The sequence below is a fragment of the Ranitomeya variabilis genome, chromosome 6 (assembly GCF_051348905.1).
Source record: "Ranitomeya variabilis isolate aRanVar5 chromosome 6, aRanVar5.hap1, whole genome shotgun sequence".
Classification (NCBI taxonomy): Eukaryota; Metazoa; Chordata; class Amphibia; order Anura; family Dendrobatidae; genus Ranitomeya; species Ranitomeya variabilis.
Window position 1 is genome coordinate 580,784,239 of NC_135237.1, and position 19,165 is coordinate 580,803,403.

Consider the following 19,165-nt stretch of genomic DNA (forward strand, 5'->3'; position numbering starts at 1 on the left):
CCCTGCTGCCACCGGCGAGGATGACGGCCTGATGTGCCCTTTGCTCAAGCTTTCAGCAATGTAATCTTTTAACGCTTGTCTCTCCGGACCGGAGATGTTAAACATCCTTGCTTTAGGCAATTTGGCCCCTGGTTTAAACCTGATAGAACAGTCATAGGGACGATGTGGCGGCAACTCTGAACAACCCTTCTCAGAGAACACATCCACAAAATCCAGAAGTGACTCCGGAACGCTTGAAGTCACAGCGGACACACATGTGGCCAGGCAATTCTCCTGGCAGAACTCGCTCCACCGAGTTATGTCCTGAGTTTTCCAGTCAATTACCTGGTTGTGCATAGACAACCAAGGAAAACCCAAAACCACCTGAGCAGGAAGATTCCTGAACACCTTACATGTAACCCGCTCAGAATGTAGAACTCCAATGTGGAGTTTCACCTCAGCCACAAATTCAGTAATCTCCCCCTGAGAGAGAGGAGCAGCATTGATGGTGACCACGCGGATAGGATGAGACAGTTTTTCAATCCTAAAACCTGCTGTGCGCGCAAACCCCTCATCAATGAGATTTGTGGCTGAACCACTATCCACAAAAACAGTAATTGGTATCTCACTGCCAGCAACAAAAACCTTAGCAGGGAGCATGCATTGAGAAACCACCATGGAGGATATATATAAGCTCAGACTGGTCTCCTCCACACCCTCTGAGCTCAGAAGTTTTCCGCCGTTGCGTTTTTCTTAGGCAGCAGAGGACAGATGTTAATAAAATGACCAGTTTTACCACAGTAAAAACAGGCTCCCTGCCTCCTGAGCTCAGGGACTGGACGCTTTACATGTGACACCCCTGCGATTTGCATAGGCTCCGTGGGCTCACCTGCAGCAACCTCACGTGAACCTAAACCCTCTCCCATAGGCGGTGTCTCATGCTCCCCCTGACGCAAACGGCGATCAATGCGGACAACCAGACTCATGGCGGAATCTAGAGAAGCAGGAGTCTCGTACATCAGAAGGGCTTTTTTAACCCTTCCAGAAATCCCATGTATAAACTGACTCCGCAATGCTGCATCATTCCATTGGGTATCGATCGCCCAGCAACGAAATTCAGAACAGTAATCCTCTGCAACTCGCTCCCCCTGGCGAATAGAGCGTATCTTAGATTCTGCCAGAGCCATTCTGTCAGGTTCATCGTAGATTTTCCCAAGAGAAGAAAAAAAACTCTCCACAGAGACAAATGCCGCAGAATCAGATGGCAAAGAAAACGCCCATGCTTGGGGATCCCCACTTAACAATGACAACACCAGGCCCACACGCTGAGCCTCATTACCCGAAGATATCGGGCGCATACGGAAATATAGATTGCAAGCTTCATGAAAAGAAACAAATTTACTGCGTTCCCCAGCAAATTTTTCAGGCAATGGAAATTTAGGCTCAGTAACTCTTCCTGTCGCTCCAGCTTGCACATTGGACACTGCTAGTCCCTGTTGCTGCATTGCCCCCCTCAACTCAGTGACCTGTAGGGACAGCGCCTCCAACTGGCGGGTTATGGAAGTCATGAGATCCATGACAAAACAAAAAAAAAGAAACCCCTTTTTTTTTTTTTCTTTGTTGTTGTTGGGCCGATTATAATGTCAGGGAGAGACTAGGTGAGCGAGAGCTAATAACCCGGGCCCCTGCAGTTTCCCTAAGACTAGGGAAATCCTGACTGACCCTCTACCTGTAGTTTACACTGATGGTGTGCATGTTCAGGCCTCAAACCTCACCCTAACTCCTGAGCTCAGCCCTAGGCTGAAACCTCCACCCTCCACCCAGTGAAGAGGTAATACTTAAATACCCACAGTTAGCACAGACAAGGATAAAGGAAAATATACACCACGCCGCAGTCACTCAGGAATACACTATAAATGTGCAGGGCAAAATAAATACAAATATAGGAAGGAGTAAATAAGACGAAGGAATATACACCACCAGCAACGATTCTCCAACTATTAGCTCACCACTCCAGACCGAGATAACAACGCACAAGACAGAAGCTATAATCGGCGACGCCCAATGATCAGGAGAACTATTTAAAGGCAATGGGCATGGCCCAGCTTCCAATCCGAGGATCAGGTAAATTAACCCCGGAACAGCTAGACAAAATCTAGCCGACAAATAGAGCAAATAGTGGTCAAAAGCGGAATTACCGCTGTCTGTCGGACGACCTGGTCTGAACAGCGTCCGACATGACACCCATACCCTCATCCCTTCGTGTTGCACTTAGTCTTTCCTTCACTGTGCGTGACACCTGTACACAGAAGTCATCCAGACGCTTCTGTCTTCAGTCCCGTCATCTATAACCATTCGTTATCCGGTGCCGTTGGCAGCCATGAATGCCCGCGCCATCACACCGACTCCGTCATGTGTTACACAGGATGTGCCGAGGATCAGGAGCTGCTACAAGCCTTCTCCAGACTTTCTTATTCCATCATTCCGATACAGGTTGATCTTAGTTTTGCTTTTCCAGAACTGGGCGGCTTCTTTAAAAGTTTTTTGGTAAAGTCTAATCCGGCCTTTCTATTTTTTGGCTGATGAATGGTTTGCACCTTGTGGTGACCTCTCAGTATTTGCTCCTATGAAGTTTTTTTTTTTTTTTAATGATGGTCTTCGATATTGAGACCCCAACTTCCTGGAGAGTTGTCACTGGGAGGAAGGGCGTTTTATTCACTATGGGGAGGATTCTGAGAACATCCCCCGCTGGTGTCTTCCGTGGACATCCAGGCCTTTCTGAGTTCCCGAGCTCACCAGTGCACTGATTGTTTTAGCATAATGTACAAACTGTTGATTTGGTCGCTTCTAACATTTCTGCTCTCTGAAGGATTTTTTTTTTCATTTTTTTCAGCCTGTCATAAGGATTTTTAATATTTTCTGAGGGCCCTCATATCCCCCCTCCCTTTTCTTTCCTCTCCAACTTGCCATGAGGAGACAGGAGCTAGCACTCCAAGCTGCCTTTATGTAAAATGCACAAAGGGATGTGAAGGAACCTCATTAAAGAAGCAAGCATGCCTCTTTGTGCCCAGGTGACTGAAGAGGATGTGTATTGTCCATAGACAGAGAGACAGGAAAAGGCGATTAGGTTGTGAGAGGATCAAAGGAAGATCCTGCACTCCTTACAAATAGCCACGGTCACTGCAGTTACAATAAGTCAGCACCGACAATGTGTCTGCGGGAGAATACACACAGCAGAATGTTGGGATTTCCATCCATCCGATACTAATGAGATGTACATTAACCCAGGAAACAGGATATATATTTTCTCATAATCCATAGGGGCCATGTGACCACCTGCAGATAAGCCATGTTTGGTCTCTAAGCATAGATAAAATCCTGATACAAAAGAGGACATCAGTCTCAAACTTCTGAGATCGCTCTATGAGGAGTTATTGAATAAGTTGGGAATTCGTAAAATCATGAAAGGCTGAGAGCAGCCCACAACCGCGCCCTTAGGAGGTCATCACAGGGTCTGATAAAAGATCAAGCTTAATTATGATCTGTGTTCATGCAGGGAGATACATGTCATGTATGTAGGGATCCCGTTATTGACGGCCAAATCAAAGCACTCCCCTTTGGCTAAACTGAATCGTCTCTGCGATCGGTGTAGTAAGTTCTGTTAATTGGTAATCTCTTGCTTTTTCCCCCATTGTAAAATCTTTTGTATATTTTTCATAAACACCGCCTCCCTTTGGACTAATAGTCCTGTTCCTTCTGTTCTGTAAACTACGCCTCGAAGTGATAGCTACCGTACTGTGTCCAATCGACCGAGACAGATGGGTGGCGGTGAGTAGTCTGGGGCTATCGTGGAGTCAGCAGAGACCATACTGGGACGTATACACTTACTCCACGTGTTGGAATCCGGAGGGGTATACGCCGTACGCTCACCATTAGTTTCCGATAACCGCCTAGTGGTGCGAACAGCCTTCGGCTTTCTCCATTGATCGTCGGCCGATCGTGTAATTGTCCAGATGATAGGGGGCAGCAGAGAGCCGTTCGCTCCACAGATCACAGTGGGTGGTACTCGTGACCTTCCCGGCCTGTGATACCAGAGACTTATGGGACACAAAAAGTCCTGTCTATGTCTAATCAAATCTCTGACAAATTGGTGGCAGAGTTGGGACTTTACAGACCATCAGGGATCTGGTTTGAGAAATCATCCTGTCGCTGAAAACGTGCATGGTTCTTGGAGAATTCTGTGCAAGGTTTTAAGGAAGCAGACTCAGCGGTTTAATATTTGTTATCTGGGACATTAGTGTAAGTGTAGCAGTTACACCCTGCCCTTTTCTTGTTTTTCCATCCTCTCTTTTATTTGGCAATGATGGCTACGTTGGGAGAGCCCTGGTATTACCAGACGACCAAGGACACTCTTATTGCCTTCTGTGCTCAGAGATATACTGACTCCATGGGAAAAACCAGGCACCAAATAATTATGGAACTGTTGCAAGCTGCCGCAGAGCCAGTCCGTCACCAGAGCCCTTTAGTTTTAGGAATTTGTGGGATTAAGAACATCCTGTCATATTAAAATGACACAGGCTAATGGTCAGTTTCCCTTCCATTGAGAACTCCTTTATCCGCATGTTGTGGGTTCACAGCAACAGCTACCAAAAGCAAATGCTGGATCAGGAGTCAGCTACAGACCTAGATTTTGCAGTCAGCATACTATACGGCATTGTGCATTCTGTTTTCCATCAGGTCTAAGCTCTATGTAGATACAGGAGGTCAATTCTTCCTGCATAACTCATGACCCTGGCAGGGAGGAGGAGCAGCAGCTGGATCAAGAGGTGAAAAGAGGAATGATAAATGCAGGGACAAGAGACTGTTTCTACATAGAGCAGAGAAAGGAGAAGAATTATCTGGGTAGAAGGGAAAATGAGCAATTGTGAGTGCACAGCGCAGTATACTGGGATGACTGCAATATATTAAGAGGATAAACACAGTGATGGGACGAGGAAGAGGAGGAAGAGGAGCAGTGCTTTATATCCAGATTGATTAGAGAACTGGATCCTGAACACGTTTTGGAAAACTGCTAAAATGACAAATCTTGCCTCACTGGCCAAATAATACTGGACATAAGTGTATACATATATATACAAAGTGCAGACAGGTTTCCCCACCATAGATGTTACTGCTCTGGAGAGCTCGCTGAATCAGGAGGCCCCGGATGAGCTTCTTCCCATGCAGCACAGAGCAGGGGATTATCTCAGGATCCGGTCAGGTGCCGGTCCCAGTTCTGCACCATTATCGTGGCTGTACTGGTAACACTGGATTAATCTGCAGGACTCACCCACGAGCTGCTGCCTCAGCTGCTCCATGTGCTGCTCCGAACATTCAGAGGCTTCCTTTATGGCCTCCTCCTTCTGAGCCTCCAGCTGGTGGACCTCCTGCATCAGCTCACCCTTCAGTTTGCCAATCTGAGACTCGTAAGCCAAAATCTGGAGACAGAGCAAGAAGATGGCGACACGTGACTGGTGAGACGTTCTCTAAAGCAGCGAGGACCACCAGGACCATCACCTCCCGGAAACCAGAGTGACTGCACCAGACTTGTGGAGAGTAGGACTATGTATTCCAAGAATATTCACAGGACCCACCACTTACAACTGAAGATGGGCACAGCTCACCTCCTCCCCTTCCTGCACAGGGCATGCTCGCTACACACTGCCACAGAAGTGAACTGGTGATGTCACAGCTCACCTCTTCCTGCACAGGGCATGCTCACTACACTGTACCATAGTAGTCAATGGGAGATGTCACAGCTCACCTCCTCCCCTTCCTGCACAGGGCATGCTCGCTACACTCTACCATAGTAGTCAATGGGAGATGTCACAGCTCACCTCTTCCTGCACAGGGCATGCTCACTACACTCTACCATAGTAGTCAATAGGAGATGTCACAGCTCACCTCTTCCTGCACAGGGCATGCTCACTACACTCTACCATAGTAGTCAATGGGAGATGTCACAGCTCACCTCTTCCTGCACAGGGCATGCTCACTACACTGTACCATAGTAGTCAATGGGAGATGTCACAGCTCACCTCCTCCCCTTCCTGCACAGGGCATGCTCGCTACACTCTACCATAGTAGTCAATGGGAGATGTCACAGCTCACCTCTTCCTGCACAGGGCATGCTCACTACACTCTACCATAGTAGTCAATGGGAGATGTCACAGCTCACCTCTTCCTGCACAGGGCATGCTCACTACACTGTACCATAGTAGTCAATGGGAGATGTCACAGCTCACCTCTTCCTGCACAGGGCATGCTCACTACACTCTACCATAGTAGTCAATGGGAGATGTCACAGCTCACCTCCTCCCCTTCCTGCACAGACAACAGACGATGCCTCTGTTACGGGAAGGTAAACTGAGATGCAGTTTATGTGCAGCACAGTGGAGGAGGGGGAGGTGCAGATGATGGGATGTACGGAGGGGGAGGTGCAGATGATGGGGTGTATGGAGGGAGAGGCGCAGATGATGGGGTGTACGGAGGGGTAGGTGCAGATGATGGGATGTACGGAGGGTGAGATGCAGATGATGGGATGTACGGAGGGGGAGGTGCAGATCATGGGATGTACGGAGGGTGAGATGCAGATGATGGGATGTACGGAGGGGGAGGTGCAGATGATGGGATGTATGGAGGGGGAGGTGCAGATGATGGGATGTACGGAGGGGGAGGTGCAGATGATGGGATGTACGGAGGGTGAGATGCAGATGATGGGATGTACGGAGGGGGAGGTGCAGATGATGGGATGTATGGAGGGGGAGGTGCAGATGATGGGATGTACGGAAGGGAGGTGCAGATGATGGGATGTACGGAGGGGGAGGTGCAGATGATGGGATGTACGGAGGGAGAGGTGCAGATCATGGGATGTACGGAGGGGGAGGTGCAGATGATGGGATGTACGGAGGGAGAGGTGCAGATCATGGGATGTACGGAGGGGGAGGTGCAGATGATGGGATGTACGGAGGGTGAGATGCAGATGATGGGATGTACGGAGGGGGAGGTGCAGATGATGGGATGTATGGAGGGGGAGGTGCAGATGATGGGATGTACGGAAGGGAGGTGCAGATGATGGGATGTACGGAGGGGGAGGTGCAGATGATGGGGTGTATGGAGGGAGAGGAGCAAATGATGGGGTGTACGGAGGGGGAGGTGCATATGATGAGATGTACGGAGGGGGAGGTGCAGATGATGGGATGTGGGGGGGTAGGTGCAGATGATGGGATGTACGGAGGGGGAGGTGCAGATGATGGGGTGTATGGAGGGAGAGGCGCAGATGATGGGGTGTACGGAGGGGGAGGTGCAGATGATGGGATGTGGGGGGGGTAGGTGCAGATGATGGGATGTACGGAGGGGGAGGTGCAGATGATGGGGTGTATGGAGGGAGAGGCGCAGATGATGGGGTGTACGGAGGGGGAGGTGCAGATGATGGGATGTATGGAGGGGGAGGTGCAGATGATGGGATGTGGGGGGGGTAGGTGCAGATGATGGGATGTACGGATGGGGAGGTGCAGATGATGGGGTGTATGGAGGGAGAGGCGCAGATGATGGGGTGTACGGAGGGGGAGGTGCAGATGATGGGATGTGGGGGGGTAGGTGCAGATGATGGGATGTACGGAGGGGGAGGTGCAGATGATGGGATGTACGGAGGGGAGGTGCAGATGATGGGATGTACGGAGGGGAGGTGCAGATGATGGGATGTACGGAGGGGGAGGTGCAGATGATGGGATGTACGGAGGGGGAGGTGCAGATGATGGGATGTACGGAGGGGGAGGTGCAGATGATGGGGTGTATGGAGGGAGAGGCGCAGATGATGGGGTGTACGGAGGGGGAGGTGCAGATGATGGGATGTACTGAGGGGGAGGTGCAGATGATGGGATGTACGGAGGGGGAGGTGCAGATGATGGGATGTGGGGGGGTAGGTGCAGATGATGGGATGTACGGAGGGGGAGGTGCAGATGATGGGGTGTATGGAGGGAGAGGCGCAGATGATGGGGTGTACGGAGGGGGAGGTGCAGATGACGGGATGTACGGAGGGGGAGGTGCAGATGATGGGGTGTATGGAGGGAGAGGCGCAGATGATGGGGTGTACGGAGGGGGAGGTGCAGATGATGGGATGTACTGAGGGGGAGGTGCAGATGATGGGATGTACGGAGGGGGAGGTGCAGATGATGGGATGTGGGGGGGTAGGTGCAGATGATGGGATGTACGGAGGGGGAGGTGCAGATGATGGGGTGTATGGAGGGAGAGGCGCAGATGATGGGGTGTATGGAGGGGGAGGTGCAGATGATGGGATGTACGGAGGGGGAGGTGCAGATGATGGGGTGTATGGAGGGGGTGGTGCAGATGATGGGGTGTATGGAGGGAGAGGAGCAAATGATGGGGTGTACGGAGGGGGAGGTGCAGATGATGGGATGTGGGGGGGTAGGTGCAGATGATGGGATGTACGGAGGGGGAGGTGCAGATGATGGGGTGTATGGAGGGAGAGGCGCAGATGATGGGGTGTACGGAGGGGGAGGTGCAGATGATGGGATGTGGGGGGGTAGGTGCAGATGATGGGATGTACGGAGGGGGAGGTGCAGATGATGGGGTGTATGGAGGGAGAGGCGCAGATGATGGGGTGTACGGAGGGGGAGGTGCAGATGATGGGATGTATGGAGGGGAGGTGCAGATGATGGGATGTATGGAGGGGGAGGTGCAGATGATGGGGTGTATGGAGGGAGAGGCGCAGATGATGGGGTGTACGGAGGGGGAGGTGCAGATGATGGGATGTGGGGGGGTAGGTGCAGATGATGGGATGTACGGAGGGGGAGGTGCAGATGATGGGGTGTATGGAGGGAGAGGCGCAGATGATGGGGTGTACGGAGGGGGAGGTGCAGATGATGGGATGTATGGAGGGGAGGTGCAGATGATGGGATGTATGGAGGGGGAGGTGCAGATGATGGGGTGTATGGAGGGAGAGGCGCAGATGATGGGGTGTACGGAGGGGGAGGTGCAGATGATGGGATGTATGGAGGGGGAGGTGCAGATGATGGGATGTACGGAGGGGGAGGTGCAGATGATGGGATTGTCATAGATGTAGTTGCAGTCTATAAAGCCATCTCATAGGTATCATAGTGAATACTGTAGCAAGACTAACACTTTATTAACCTCCACATGACCGTTCTGACGAGGATCCTGCTGTGAACAGGTAATTAAAACGGACTGCATTGCATGCTGATCAGGCACAGATGACAGTGAGGGCAATCTCCCGATTTCTTCTGTGACCAGAAAAGCCTGCAGACTGCTGGAGTGCAGGCTCCTTTTATGCATGGCATAGGTATATAGAGATATAAGAGATGTGTTTTTGGGGTTGTAATGCAGGGGAGAACATAATGCATTATCTTACATCACTGGGCGGTCCCGGCAGCACCTCTAATATCGGACAGGTGGATGACAATATCTATGCTGTTTCCCATCTACGGAAAGACACAATTGTTATAGGAAATATGGCATTAATATCTCTCACCTGGGACCTCCAGGGGTGAAGATACCAGGGAAGATCCCAGAATTATTTGGAGACTGAGCCACATCACTAACCATCACTGTTATGAGTGACCGGAGGGGAAGTATGTGAGTGTGACTGGTAATGAAAGCCAATGCCGATCTATGACCAGTGTGAGTCCCGGAAGATACAGATCGCTGTAGATCCAAACATGAAGAGCTCCCCTCCATTAGAGACAGCGCCATTTCTGTGACACAGGTCTAGTGCATTTCTTTTGATTGTTCTTATATTATTTTATTAAAGATATACAAGATACAAAATGGACAAAAAAACAATACGATATATACAGTTACATAAGAAAAAAAACAAACAAAAGAAATGTACTAAACGTGTGTCATGGAAATGGCGCCGACTCGTATGAGCTCTGTGTTTTTGGAATCGGACAGAACCACAGTGAACTGCATCTCCCGGGACTGACACTGGTCCTAGTTCAGCATTTGCTTTTATTAACACAAGTTACCTCCATATACCGCCCCCGGGGACTTACAACAGGGCTGTGGCTGGATCTTTCAGAGAATTATGGGATCGCCAACTTCCACAATATCTTCACCCCTGGCGGTCCCAGGCGGGACATATTAAGGTCATATTTCCTATCACGATTTTATGCTTCTATAGATAGGAACATAGCATGGATATAATCAAAGATACCCAGATGGGGGTGGGGGGTTCGCGCAGATCCCAGCACTGTTTTGTGTTAGAGGAACACAACTCTGCTGCCTCCAATCGTCAGAACATTTGCCTGACGAGTGATGGACGAGGCCGCGGCTGCTCCCACTACTAGGCCGGTTATTGGGGGCTCGCAGTGAGCGTATGGGGTATACACCTCCGATTCCAGCACATGGAAAATATATATCAGAGTCATTGGCAGGGCGGTAGCAGGGAGATATGTGTCACTGCGCTTAACAGCGTCAGTGATATGGATCCAGAGCATTTTTCTCCAGCACACTGCGTGTTGTGAGGGCTGAGTTGCATAAAGGGCTGGTTTTATGTGGACCTTCATAGAGCGGGAGGGAGAAGCTCCACTTTATGACCCCTGGCAGACCTGCCAGGACCTGCGTGAGGTCATGATCATGTGATCTATCACAGGCTTAGGATTAAATAAGCCAGCTCTACAGGGAGCCTGCGTTTGGCTAGCCAGGAGAGAGGAGCCTCCAGAGGCTTTGTGGCTCGCCGATCACAGACTGAACCTGGGCTGCTCCAGAGCGAGGCGCCACCCGCACAATTCGGACTGTGTTGCAGCATTATCGTTTTCCTTTTATTGTTTTGTTCCTGTTGTAGCCAGAAAGACTGAGTTCTTGTTCCCATGGGTTGGTTTATGCTGCCTGACAATAAACCAACAAGGACTTAAATAGACGGTGTTCCCTTTTTTCTACCTCTCTGTGCCACCACTAGCTGCCACCACCAATCGTTTATATAGACCAATTGGACACCTGTTGTGGATTCTGTTTGTGGGCTCCCTCTGGTGGTTACTGCTGGTACTGGGTGACTTTGGTGGGTTGCGGCCTTTGGTTTCCACCTGTCCATCAGTGGCTGGGTGTTTCCTATTTTACCTGGCCTTTCTGTCATTCCCTTGCCGGCTATCAATGTATTCAGATGTGCTCTGTTTGGGTCCTGCCTACCTGCTCCCAGATCTTTCAGGATAAGCTAAGTGCTGATTTTCAGTTGTTTGGTTTTTTTGTCCAGCTTGCTTAGAATGTCTCTATGCTAGCTGGTAGCTCTAGTGGACTGAGGTTCTCCCCATGTGCCATGAGTTGGCACATGGGTTCTTGTAATCTCAGGATGGTTTTTTGATTAGGGTTTTTTGCTGACCGCTCAGACCCCTTTTGTATCGTTCTGCTTTCTAGTTTACAGCGGGCCTCAATTTGCTGAACCTATATATATCATCTCTATGTGTGTGCCTTCCTCTCATTTCACCGTCAATACATGTGGGGGGCAACTATACCTTTTGGGGTTCATTCCTCCGGAGGCAAGTGAGGTCTTTATTTTCTCTGCAGTACTAGTTAGCTCTTAGGCTGGTGCGTGGCGTCTAGAACCAACGTAGGCACGTTCCCTGGCTATCTCTAGTTGCGTTTGTCAGGCGTAGGGCAGCGGTCAGCCCAGGTTCCATCACCCTAGAGCTCGTCCGATATTTTGTATTACTTTGCTTGTCCCTTGCTATCCCTAGCCATTGGGATTCATGACAGTATAGCCGGCCCACAAAGTGTTAATTGTTTGGGCTGAAGCAGGAGAAAAAGAAGTGTTAAAGGGAAATTTATTTTTTATTTTTTTTTTTTCCTTCAGAGTTTTGCTGCCTAGCCCTTAATTGCTGTCTAGCTGCTTCTTACCTCCTCTTAACCCTTGAATGGCTCTGATATTAGCTGTTTAACATGGATGTCCAGAGTTTGGCTTCCAGCCTGAGTAATCTCGCGGCAAAAGTTCAAAACATACAGGATTTTGTTGTTCACACTCCCATGTCTGAACCTAGAATTCCTATTCCAGAGTTCTTTTCTGGAGATAGATCTACCTTCCTGAATTTCAGGAACAATTGTAAATTGTTTCTTTCTTTAAAATCTCGCTCCTCTGGAGACCCTGCTCAACAGGTCAAGATTGTAATTGGCACCAGGGGATCCTGCATTGCTCAGTGTGGATGCGTTTTTCCTGGCATTGGGATTGCTCTATGAGGAACCCAACCTGGAGATTCAGGCTGAAAAGGCTTTGTTAGCCCTCTCTCAGGGGCATGATGAAGCGGAAATATATTGTCAAAAATTTCGGAAATGGTCGGTGCTTACTCAGTGGAATGAGTGCGCCCTGGCTGCAAACTTCAGAAATGGTCTTTCCGAGGCCATTAAGGATATTATGGTGGGGTTCCCTACGCCTACAGGTCTGAATGAGTCGATGGCTATGGCCATTCAGATTGATCGGCGTTTACGGGAGCGCAAACCCGTGCACCAGTTGGCGGTGTCTTCTGAACAGGCACCTGAGACTATGCAATGTGATAGAATTCAGTCCAGAAGTGAACGGCAAAATTATAGGCGGAAAAAGGGATTGTGTTTTTATTGTGGTGATTCAGCTCATGTTATATCAGCATGCTCTAAACGCACAAAAAGGGTTGATAAATCTTTTGCCATTGGTACTCTGCAGTCTAAGTTCATTTTGTCTGTGACTCTGATTTTTTCACTGTCTTCCATTTCCGTCGATGCCTATGTGGATTCGGGCGCTGCCCTGAGTCTTATGGATTGGTCATTTGCCAAACGCTGCGGTTTTAGTCTGGAGCCTCTGGAAGTCCCTATTCCTCTGAAGGGAATTGACTCTACACCATTGGCTATGAATAAACCGCAGTATTGGACACAAGTGACCATGCGCATGACTCCCGTTCATCAGGAGGTGATTCGCTTCCTTGTACTTTATAATTTACATGATGTACTAGTGCTTGGTCTGCCATGGTTACAAACTCATAATCCTGTCCTGGACTGGAAAACAATGTCTGTGTTAAGCTGGGGATGTCAGGGGGTTCATGATGATGCACCTCCGATTTCTATAGCTTCATCTACTCCTTCTGAGATCCCTGCGTTTTTGTCGGATTATAGGGATGTTTTTGAGGAGCCTAAGCTCAATTCGCTACCTCCCCATAGAGAGTGTGACTGTGCTATAGAATTGATTCCTGGCAGTAAGTTCCCTAAGGGTCGTTTATTTAATCTGTCAGTGCCAGAGCATACTGCTATGCGGAATTATATTAAGGAGTCCTTGGAAAAGGGACATATTCGTCCATCTTCGTCCCCTCTGGGAGCAGGTTTTTTTTTCGTGGCAAAAAAAGATGGTTCCCTGAGGCCTTGTATAGATTATCGCCTTCTGAATAAGATTACAGTCAAATATCAGTATCCATTGCCATTATTGACTGATTTGTTTGCTCGCATTAAGGGGGCTAGGTGGTTCACTAAGATAGATCTTCGCGGTGCGTATAATCTGGTGCGGATAAAACAGGGTGATGAGTGGAAAACCGCATTTAATACGCCTGAGGGCCATTTTGAGTATTTGGTAATGCCTTTTGGACTCTCCAATGCTCCGTCAGTCTTTCAGTCCTTTATGCACAATATTTTCCGTGAATATCTGGATAAGTTTATGATTGTGTATTTGGATGATATTTTGGTGTTTTCTGATGACTGGGAGTCTCATGTTCTACAGGTCAGGAAGGTGTTTCAAGTCCTGCGGGCCAATTCTCTGTTTGTGAAGGGCTCAAAATGTCTCTTCGGAGTCCAGAAGATTTCTTTTTTGGGGTACATTTTTTCTCCTTCTACTATTGAGATGGATCCCGTCAAGGTTCAGGCTATTTGTGACTGGACACAACCTACATCTGTTAAGAGCCTTCAGAAGTTCTTGGGGTTTGCTAATTTTTATCGTCGGTTCATTGCTAATTTTTCCAGTATTGTCAAACCTTTGACTGATTTGACTAAAAAGGGTGCTGATGTTGCTGATTGGTCTCCTGCGGCCGTGGAGGCCTTTCAGGAACTTAAGCGCCGGTTTTCTTCTGCTCCTGTGTTGTGTCAACCAGATGTTTCACTTCCTTTTCAGGTTGAGGTTGATGCTTCCGAGATTGGAGCGGGGGCGGTTTTGTCACAGAGAAGTTCTAATGGCTCGGTGATGAAGCCATGTGCATTCTTCTCTAGAAAATTCTCGCCCGCCGAGCGCAATTATGATGTGGGTAATCGGGAGCTTTTGGCCATGAAGTGGGCATTTGAGGAGTGGCGTCATTGGCTTGAGGGTGCTAAACATCGTGTGGTGGTCTTGACTGATCACAAGAATCTCATTTACCTTGAGTCTGCCAGGCGTTTGAATCCTAGACAGGCTCGTTGGTCGTTGTTTTTTTCTCGTTTCAATTTCGTGGTTTCATACCTGCCAGGTTCAAAGAATGTGAAGGCAGATGCTCTTTCCAGGAGTTTTGTGCCTGACTCTCCTGGAGACTCTGGGCCTACTGGTATCCTTAGGGATGGGGTAATATTGTCCGCCGTATCCCCAGACTTGCGACGTGCATTTCAGGAGTTTCAGGTGGATAAACCGGATCGTTGTCCACCAGAAAGACTGTTTGTTCCGGATGATTGGACCAGTAGAGTCATCTCCGAGGTCCATTCTTCTGTGTTGGCTGGTCATCCTGGAATATTTGGTACTAGAGACTTGGTGGCCAGGTCTTTTTGGTGGCCTTCCTTGTCTAGGGATGTGCGTACCTTTGTGCAGTCTTGTGAAGTGTGTGCTCGAGCTAAGCCTTGCTGTTCTCGGGCCAGTGGGTTGTTGTTATCCTTGCCCATCCCGAAGAGGCCTTGGACGCACATTTCCATGGATTTTATTTCTGATCTTCCGGTTTCACAGAAAATGTCCGTTATCTGGGTTGTGTGTGACCGCTTTTCTAAGATGGTTCATTTGGTGCCCTTGCCTAAGTTGCCTTCCTCCTCTGAGTTGGTCCCTTTATTTTTTCAGAACGTGGTTCGTTTGCATGGGATTCCGGAGAATATCGTTTCTGACAGGGGATCCCAGTTTGTGTCTAGATTTTGGCGGACGTTTTGTGCCAAGATGGGCATTGATTTGTCTTTCTCGTCTGCATTCCATCCTCAGACGAATGGCCAGACGGAGCGAACTAATCAGACCTTGGAAACTTATTTGAGGTGTTTTGTTTCTGCTGATCAAGATGACTGGGTTGCTTTTTTGCCACTGGCCGAATTTGCTCTTAATAATCGGGCTAGTTCGGCCACGTTGGTCTCTCCTTTTTTTTGTAATTCGGGGTTTCATCCTCGTTTTTCCTCTGGTCAGGTGGAGCCTTCGGATTGTCCTGGAGTGGACGTGGTGGTGGACAGGCTGCATCAGATTTGGAATCAGGTGGTGGACAATTTGAAGTTATCTCAGGAGAAGACTCAGCAGTTTGCTAATCGCCGTCGCCGCGTGGGTCCCCGACTTCTTGTTGGGGATTTGGTGTGGTTGTCTTCTCGTTTTGTCCCTATGAAGGTCTCTTCTCCTAAGTTCAAGCCTCGTTTCATCGGTCCTTACAGGATCTCGGAGATTCTTAACCCTGTATCTTTTCGTTTGGATCTCCCAGCATCGTTTGCTATTCATAATGTGTTCCATCGGTCGTTGTTGCGGAGGTATGAGGTGCCCGTTGTTCCTTCGGTTGAGCCTCCTGCTCCGGTGCTGGTGGAGGGAGAATTGGAGTATGTTGTTGAGAAGATCTTGGATTCTCGTGTTTCCAGACGCAAACTCCAGTATTTGGTTAAGTGGAAGGGTTATGGTCAGGAGGATAATTCCTGGGTGGTCGCCTCCGATGTTCATGCGACTGATTTGGTCCGCGCCTTCCATAGAGCTCACCCTGATCGCCCTGGGGGTTCTCGTGAGGGTTCGGTGACCCCTCCTCAAGGGGGGGGTACTGTTGTGGATTCTGTTTGTGGGCTCCCTCTGGTGGTTACTGCTGGTACTGGGTGACTTTGGTGGGTTGCGGCCTTTGGTTTCCACCTGTCCATCAGTGGCTGGGTGTTTCCTATTTTACCTGGCCTTTCTGTCATTTCCCTTGCCGGCTATCAATGTATTCAGATGTGCTCTGTTTGGTTCCTGCCTACCTGCTCCCAGATCTTTCAGGATAAGCTAAGTGCTGATTTTCAGTTGTTTGGTTTTTTTGTCCAGCTTGCTTATTATGTCTCTATGCTAGCTGGTAGCTCTAGTGGACTGAGGTTCTCCCCATGTGCCATGAGTTGACACATGGGTTCTTGTAATCTCAGGATGGTTTTTTTGATTAGGGTTTTTTGCTGACCGCTCAGTCCCCTTTTGTATCGTTCTGCTTTCTAGTTTACAGCGGGCCTCAATTTGCTAAAACTATATATATCATCTCTATGTGTGTGCCTTCCTCTCATTTCACCGTCAATACATGTGGGGGGCAACTATATCTTTTGGGGTTCATTCCGCTGGAGGCAAGTGAGGTCTTTATTTTCTCTGTAGTGCTAGTTAGCTCTTAGGCTGGTGCGTGGCGTCTAGAACCAACGTAGGCACGCTCCCTGGCTATCTCTAGTTGCGTTTGTCAGGCGTAGGGCAGCGGTCAGCCCAGGTTCCATCACCCTAGAGCTCGTCCGTAATATATTTGTACTTTGCTTGTCCTGTGCTATCCCTAGCCATTGGGATTCATGACAGGCCCTACAATATCTGTTCGTTCCTTCACTACGATGCTGAAAATCTATATTGCATAAGTATTGAATTGATACAAACCCCAATACTCCTATCTACGTAGACCCCAGAGCTGGAGTGTCTACAAAAGATGCTTTGATGAAAAGAAGCTCATCTTGGGGGGAGGAGCAGTTCTCTTTCTATGTTAAACAAAATTTCAGCCTGGTTGTCATTTTCACAGAAAATACCTGTTTCATTATCTGTACACTGCAGGGAGTTCCAGCTTCAAAAGGTGTTTTAATGGTTAGCTCTTCTATTCTTAATTAGTTTTTCTCACTTCCTAACTATACTTAATGTTCCCTCAGCTCCATATGTCCAATAAGTCTATTTCAAATATTTTGGAGTGCAAGCTCTTGTCCCATGATGTTCTATGGGAGGGTGGCATCCACAGATGTCTTATGCATTAGAATTTTTCTATGACATATTGTCATCTAACTGATATTAATTTGGAGTTGCTGTTGCAACCATCCAGTGATGTAAGACAATTCATTACTTTTGCCAAATGCCAAAAATATGCCTCTCGTATCTGTCGTATCTATGCCGTTCACAAAACCCCCCAATATTCATACTGCACCCTGAACTCACGCAGTCTGATTGCCTTTCTGGACACAGGGAGGCCAATGGTGATAAGGTTATCTCCACCGGCCATAAATCTGTTGTCTCCAAAATTCCTCTATCACCTGTGCCTGATCTGCATACAATGTAATCCACTTTAATTACCCGTTCACAGCAGGGGTCCCATCTTCATAAGGGTCATGTAGAGGTTATAAGAGTGCTAGCGTTGCTTTAATAAGCACTATGATACTTATGTGTTGGAGCTATAGATTTTGTAATTACATCTATGACAGGGATGTACGCGGTGGAACATACTGGGGGTGGGGTACGGGTCCACCGCCCTGAGAAGCTCCTCTCTGTGTGAGACCTTCAGGGTTCCCCAGTCTCGTAGTCATACCTTGGTCTGCAGTGTGGTGGTTAGGTCCTTGGATCTCTGGAGCTGCCTCTCCAGCTGCAGACATGTCTCGCTGTGGCCGGTCACTTGCTGCTGCAGAGTTTGGATTTTCTCTTCTGCCTTCTCTAAGCTGCGCAGGAGCGTCGGGGACTCCACCGTCTGTGTGACGTACTGTGGGGGTGAAACAAACACTGTGAAATATGCTGCCCCATAGGGTGAGGCCAGCTACTCCGACAATGGAGGCTAGACAGCACAGGGCTCCTCGTCACTGAGAACATCATCACTCGCATCAACCATGGAACCAAGAACCCACCTGTGACACCAAGTACTCTACCCACACCTCCAGATCTTATACAACTGTATGTCAAGTGTAGTGCCCCCCGAGCACCTGCTGTACACCACCCCGTGACCCCCGTGTGCACGCCACCACCTGTGTGCACTCCACCCCGTGGGTAAACCACCTCCCGTGTGCACTCTACGCCTACGTGTACCCCACCCCGTGCGAAAACTACCCCTGTATGCACTCCACTCCATTAACTCCACCCCGTGTACTCCACCTCGTGTGTAAACCACCCGGTGCATGCACTCTACCCCCTGCATTCACTCCATCGCCTGCCCACCTGTCTGTAATTCATCCACCCCCTTACCCATGTTTTCTTCACCCCTTGAATGTACTCGACCTCCTGCCCCTGTGCGTCCTCCTTCCACCCTCTGCTCCTTGTGTACTCCTCCTCCTGCCTGTAGGAGCACCCAACCTCCACATTTACAGCAGTCACCTGTACGTCTGGAGGTCTCTTCTTCTCATCCTCTAATGACAGCCTCAGTCTCTCCACCTTCTCCTGCAGATGGCGCGCTTCCTCTTCTTTGCGCCACTGCAGACTGTCCACGTGACCTTTAGCGTAGACTAGCTGCTCCACCTTCTCCTGCAGCGTCGTCTCCAGGTGCTGAACCTTACACCGCAGGTCCTCGTTCTCCTGCAAGAGAATGGAACAGAGAGATCGCCAGAGCACACAGAGAGAGATCCCCAGAGGGCATAAAGAGATTGCCAGAGCGCACAGAGAGATCGCCAGAGCACACAGAGAGCGATCCCCAGAGGGCATAAAGAGATTGCCAGAGCGCACAGAGAGATCGCCAGAGCACACAGAGAGCGATCCCCAGAGCACACAGAGAGCGATCCCCAGAAAGCATAAAGAGATTGCCAGAGCACACAGAGAGATCCCCAGAGCACACAGAGAGATCCCCAGAGCACACAGAGAGATCCCCAGAGCACACAGAGAGATTGCCAGAGCACAGAGAGAGATTGCCAGAGCACACAGAGAGAGATCCCCAGAGCACACAGAGAGCGATCCCCAGAAAGCATAAAGAGATTGCCAGAGCACACAGAGAGAGATCCCCAGAACACACAGAGAGAGATCCCCAGAGCACACAGAGAGTGATCCCCAGAGCACACAGAGAGCGATCCCCAGAGCACACAGAGA

General features: G+C 49.2%; 1 protein-coding gene across 11 annotated transcripts in view; it reads right to left on the reverse strand.

Annotated features, from left to right (window-relative positions):
- The window catches only part of LOC143783165 (kinesin-like protein KIFC3), a 314,549-nt gene that overhangs the window by 106,525 nt on the left and 188,859 nt on the right, over positions 1-19,165 (reverse strand). For all 11 annotated transcript variants that reach the window (XR_013217103.1, XR_013217101.1, XR_013217102.1 and 8 more), the window contains exons 8-10: positions 18,464-18,661; positions 17,691-17,858; positions 5,309-5,456 (exon numbers count right to left, since the gene is read on the reverse strand). Coding sequence is in view for 4 of the 11 variants with exons in the window: in XM_077271524.1 (XP_077127639.1) it covers positions 5,309-5,456; positions 17,691-17,858; positions 18,464-18,661 (514 nt within the window). In the remaining 7 variants the exon portion in view is untranslated. The remainder of the gene's footprint in view (positions 1-5,308; positions 5,457-17,690; positions 17,859-18,463; positions 18,662-19,165) is intronic.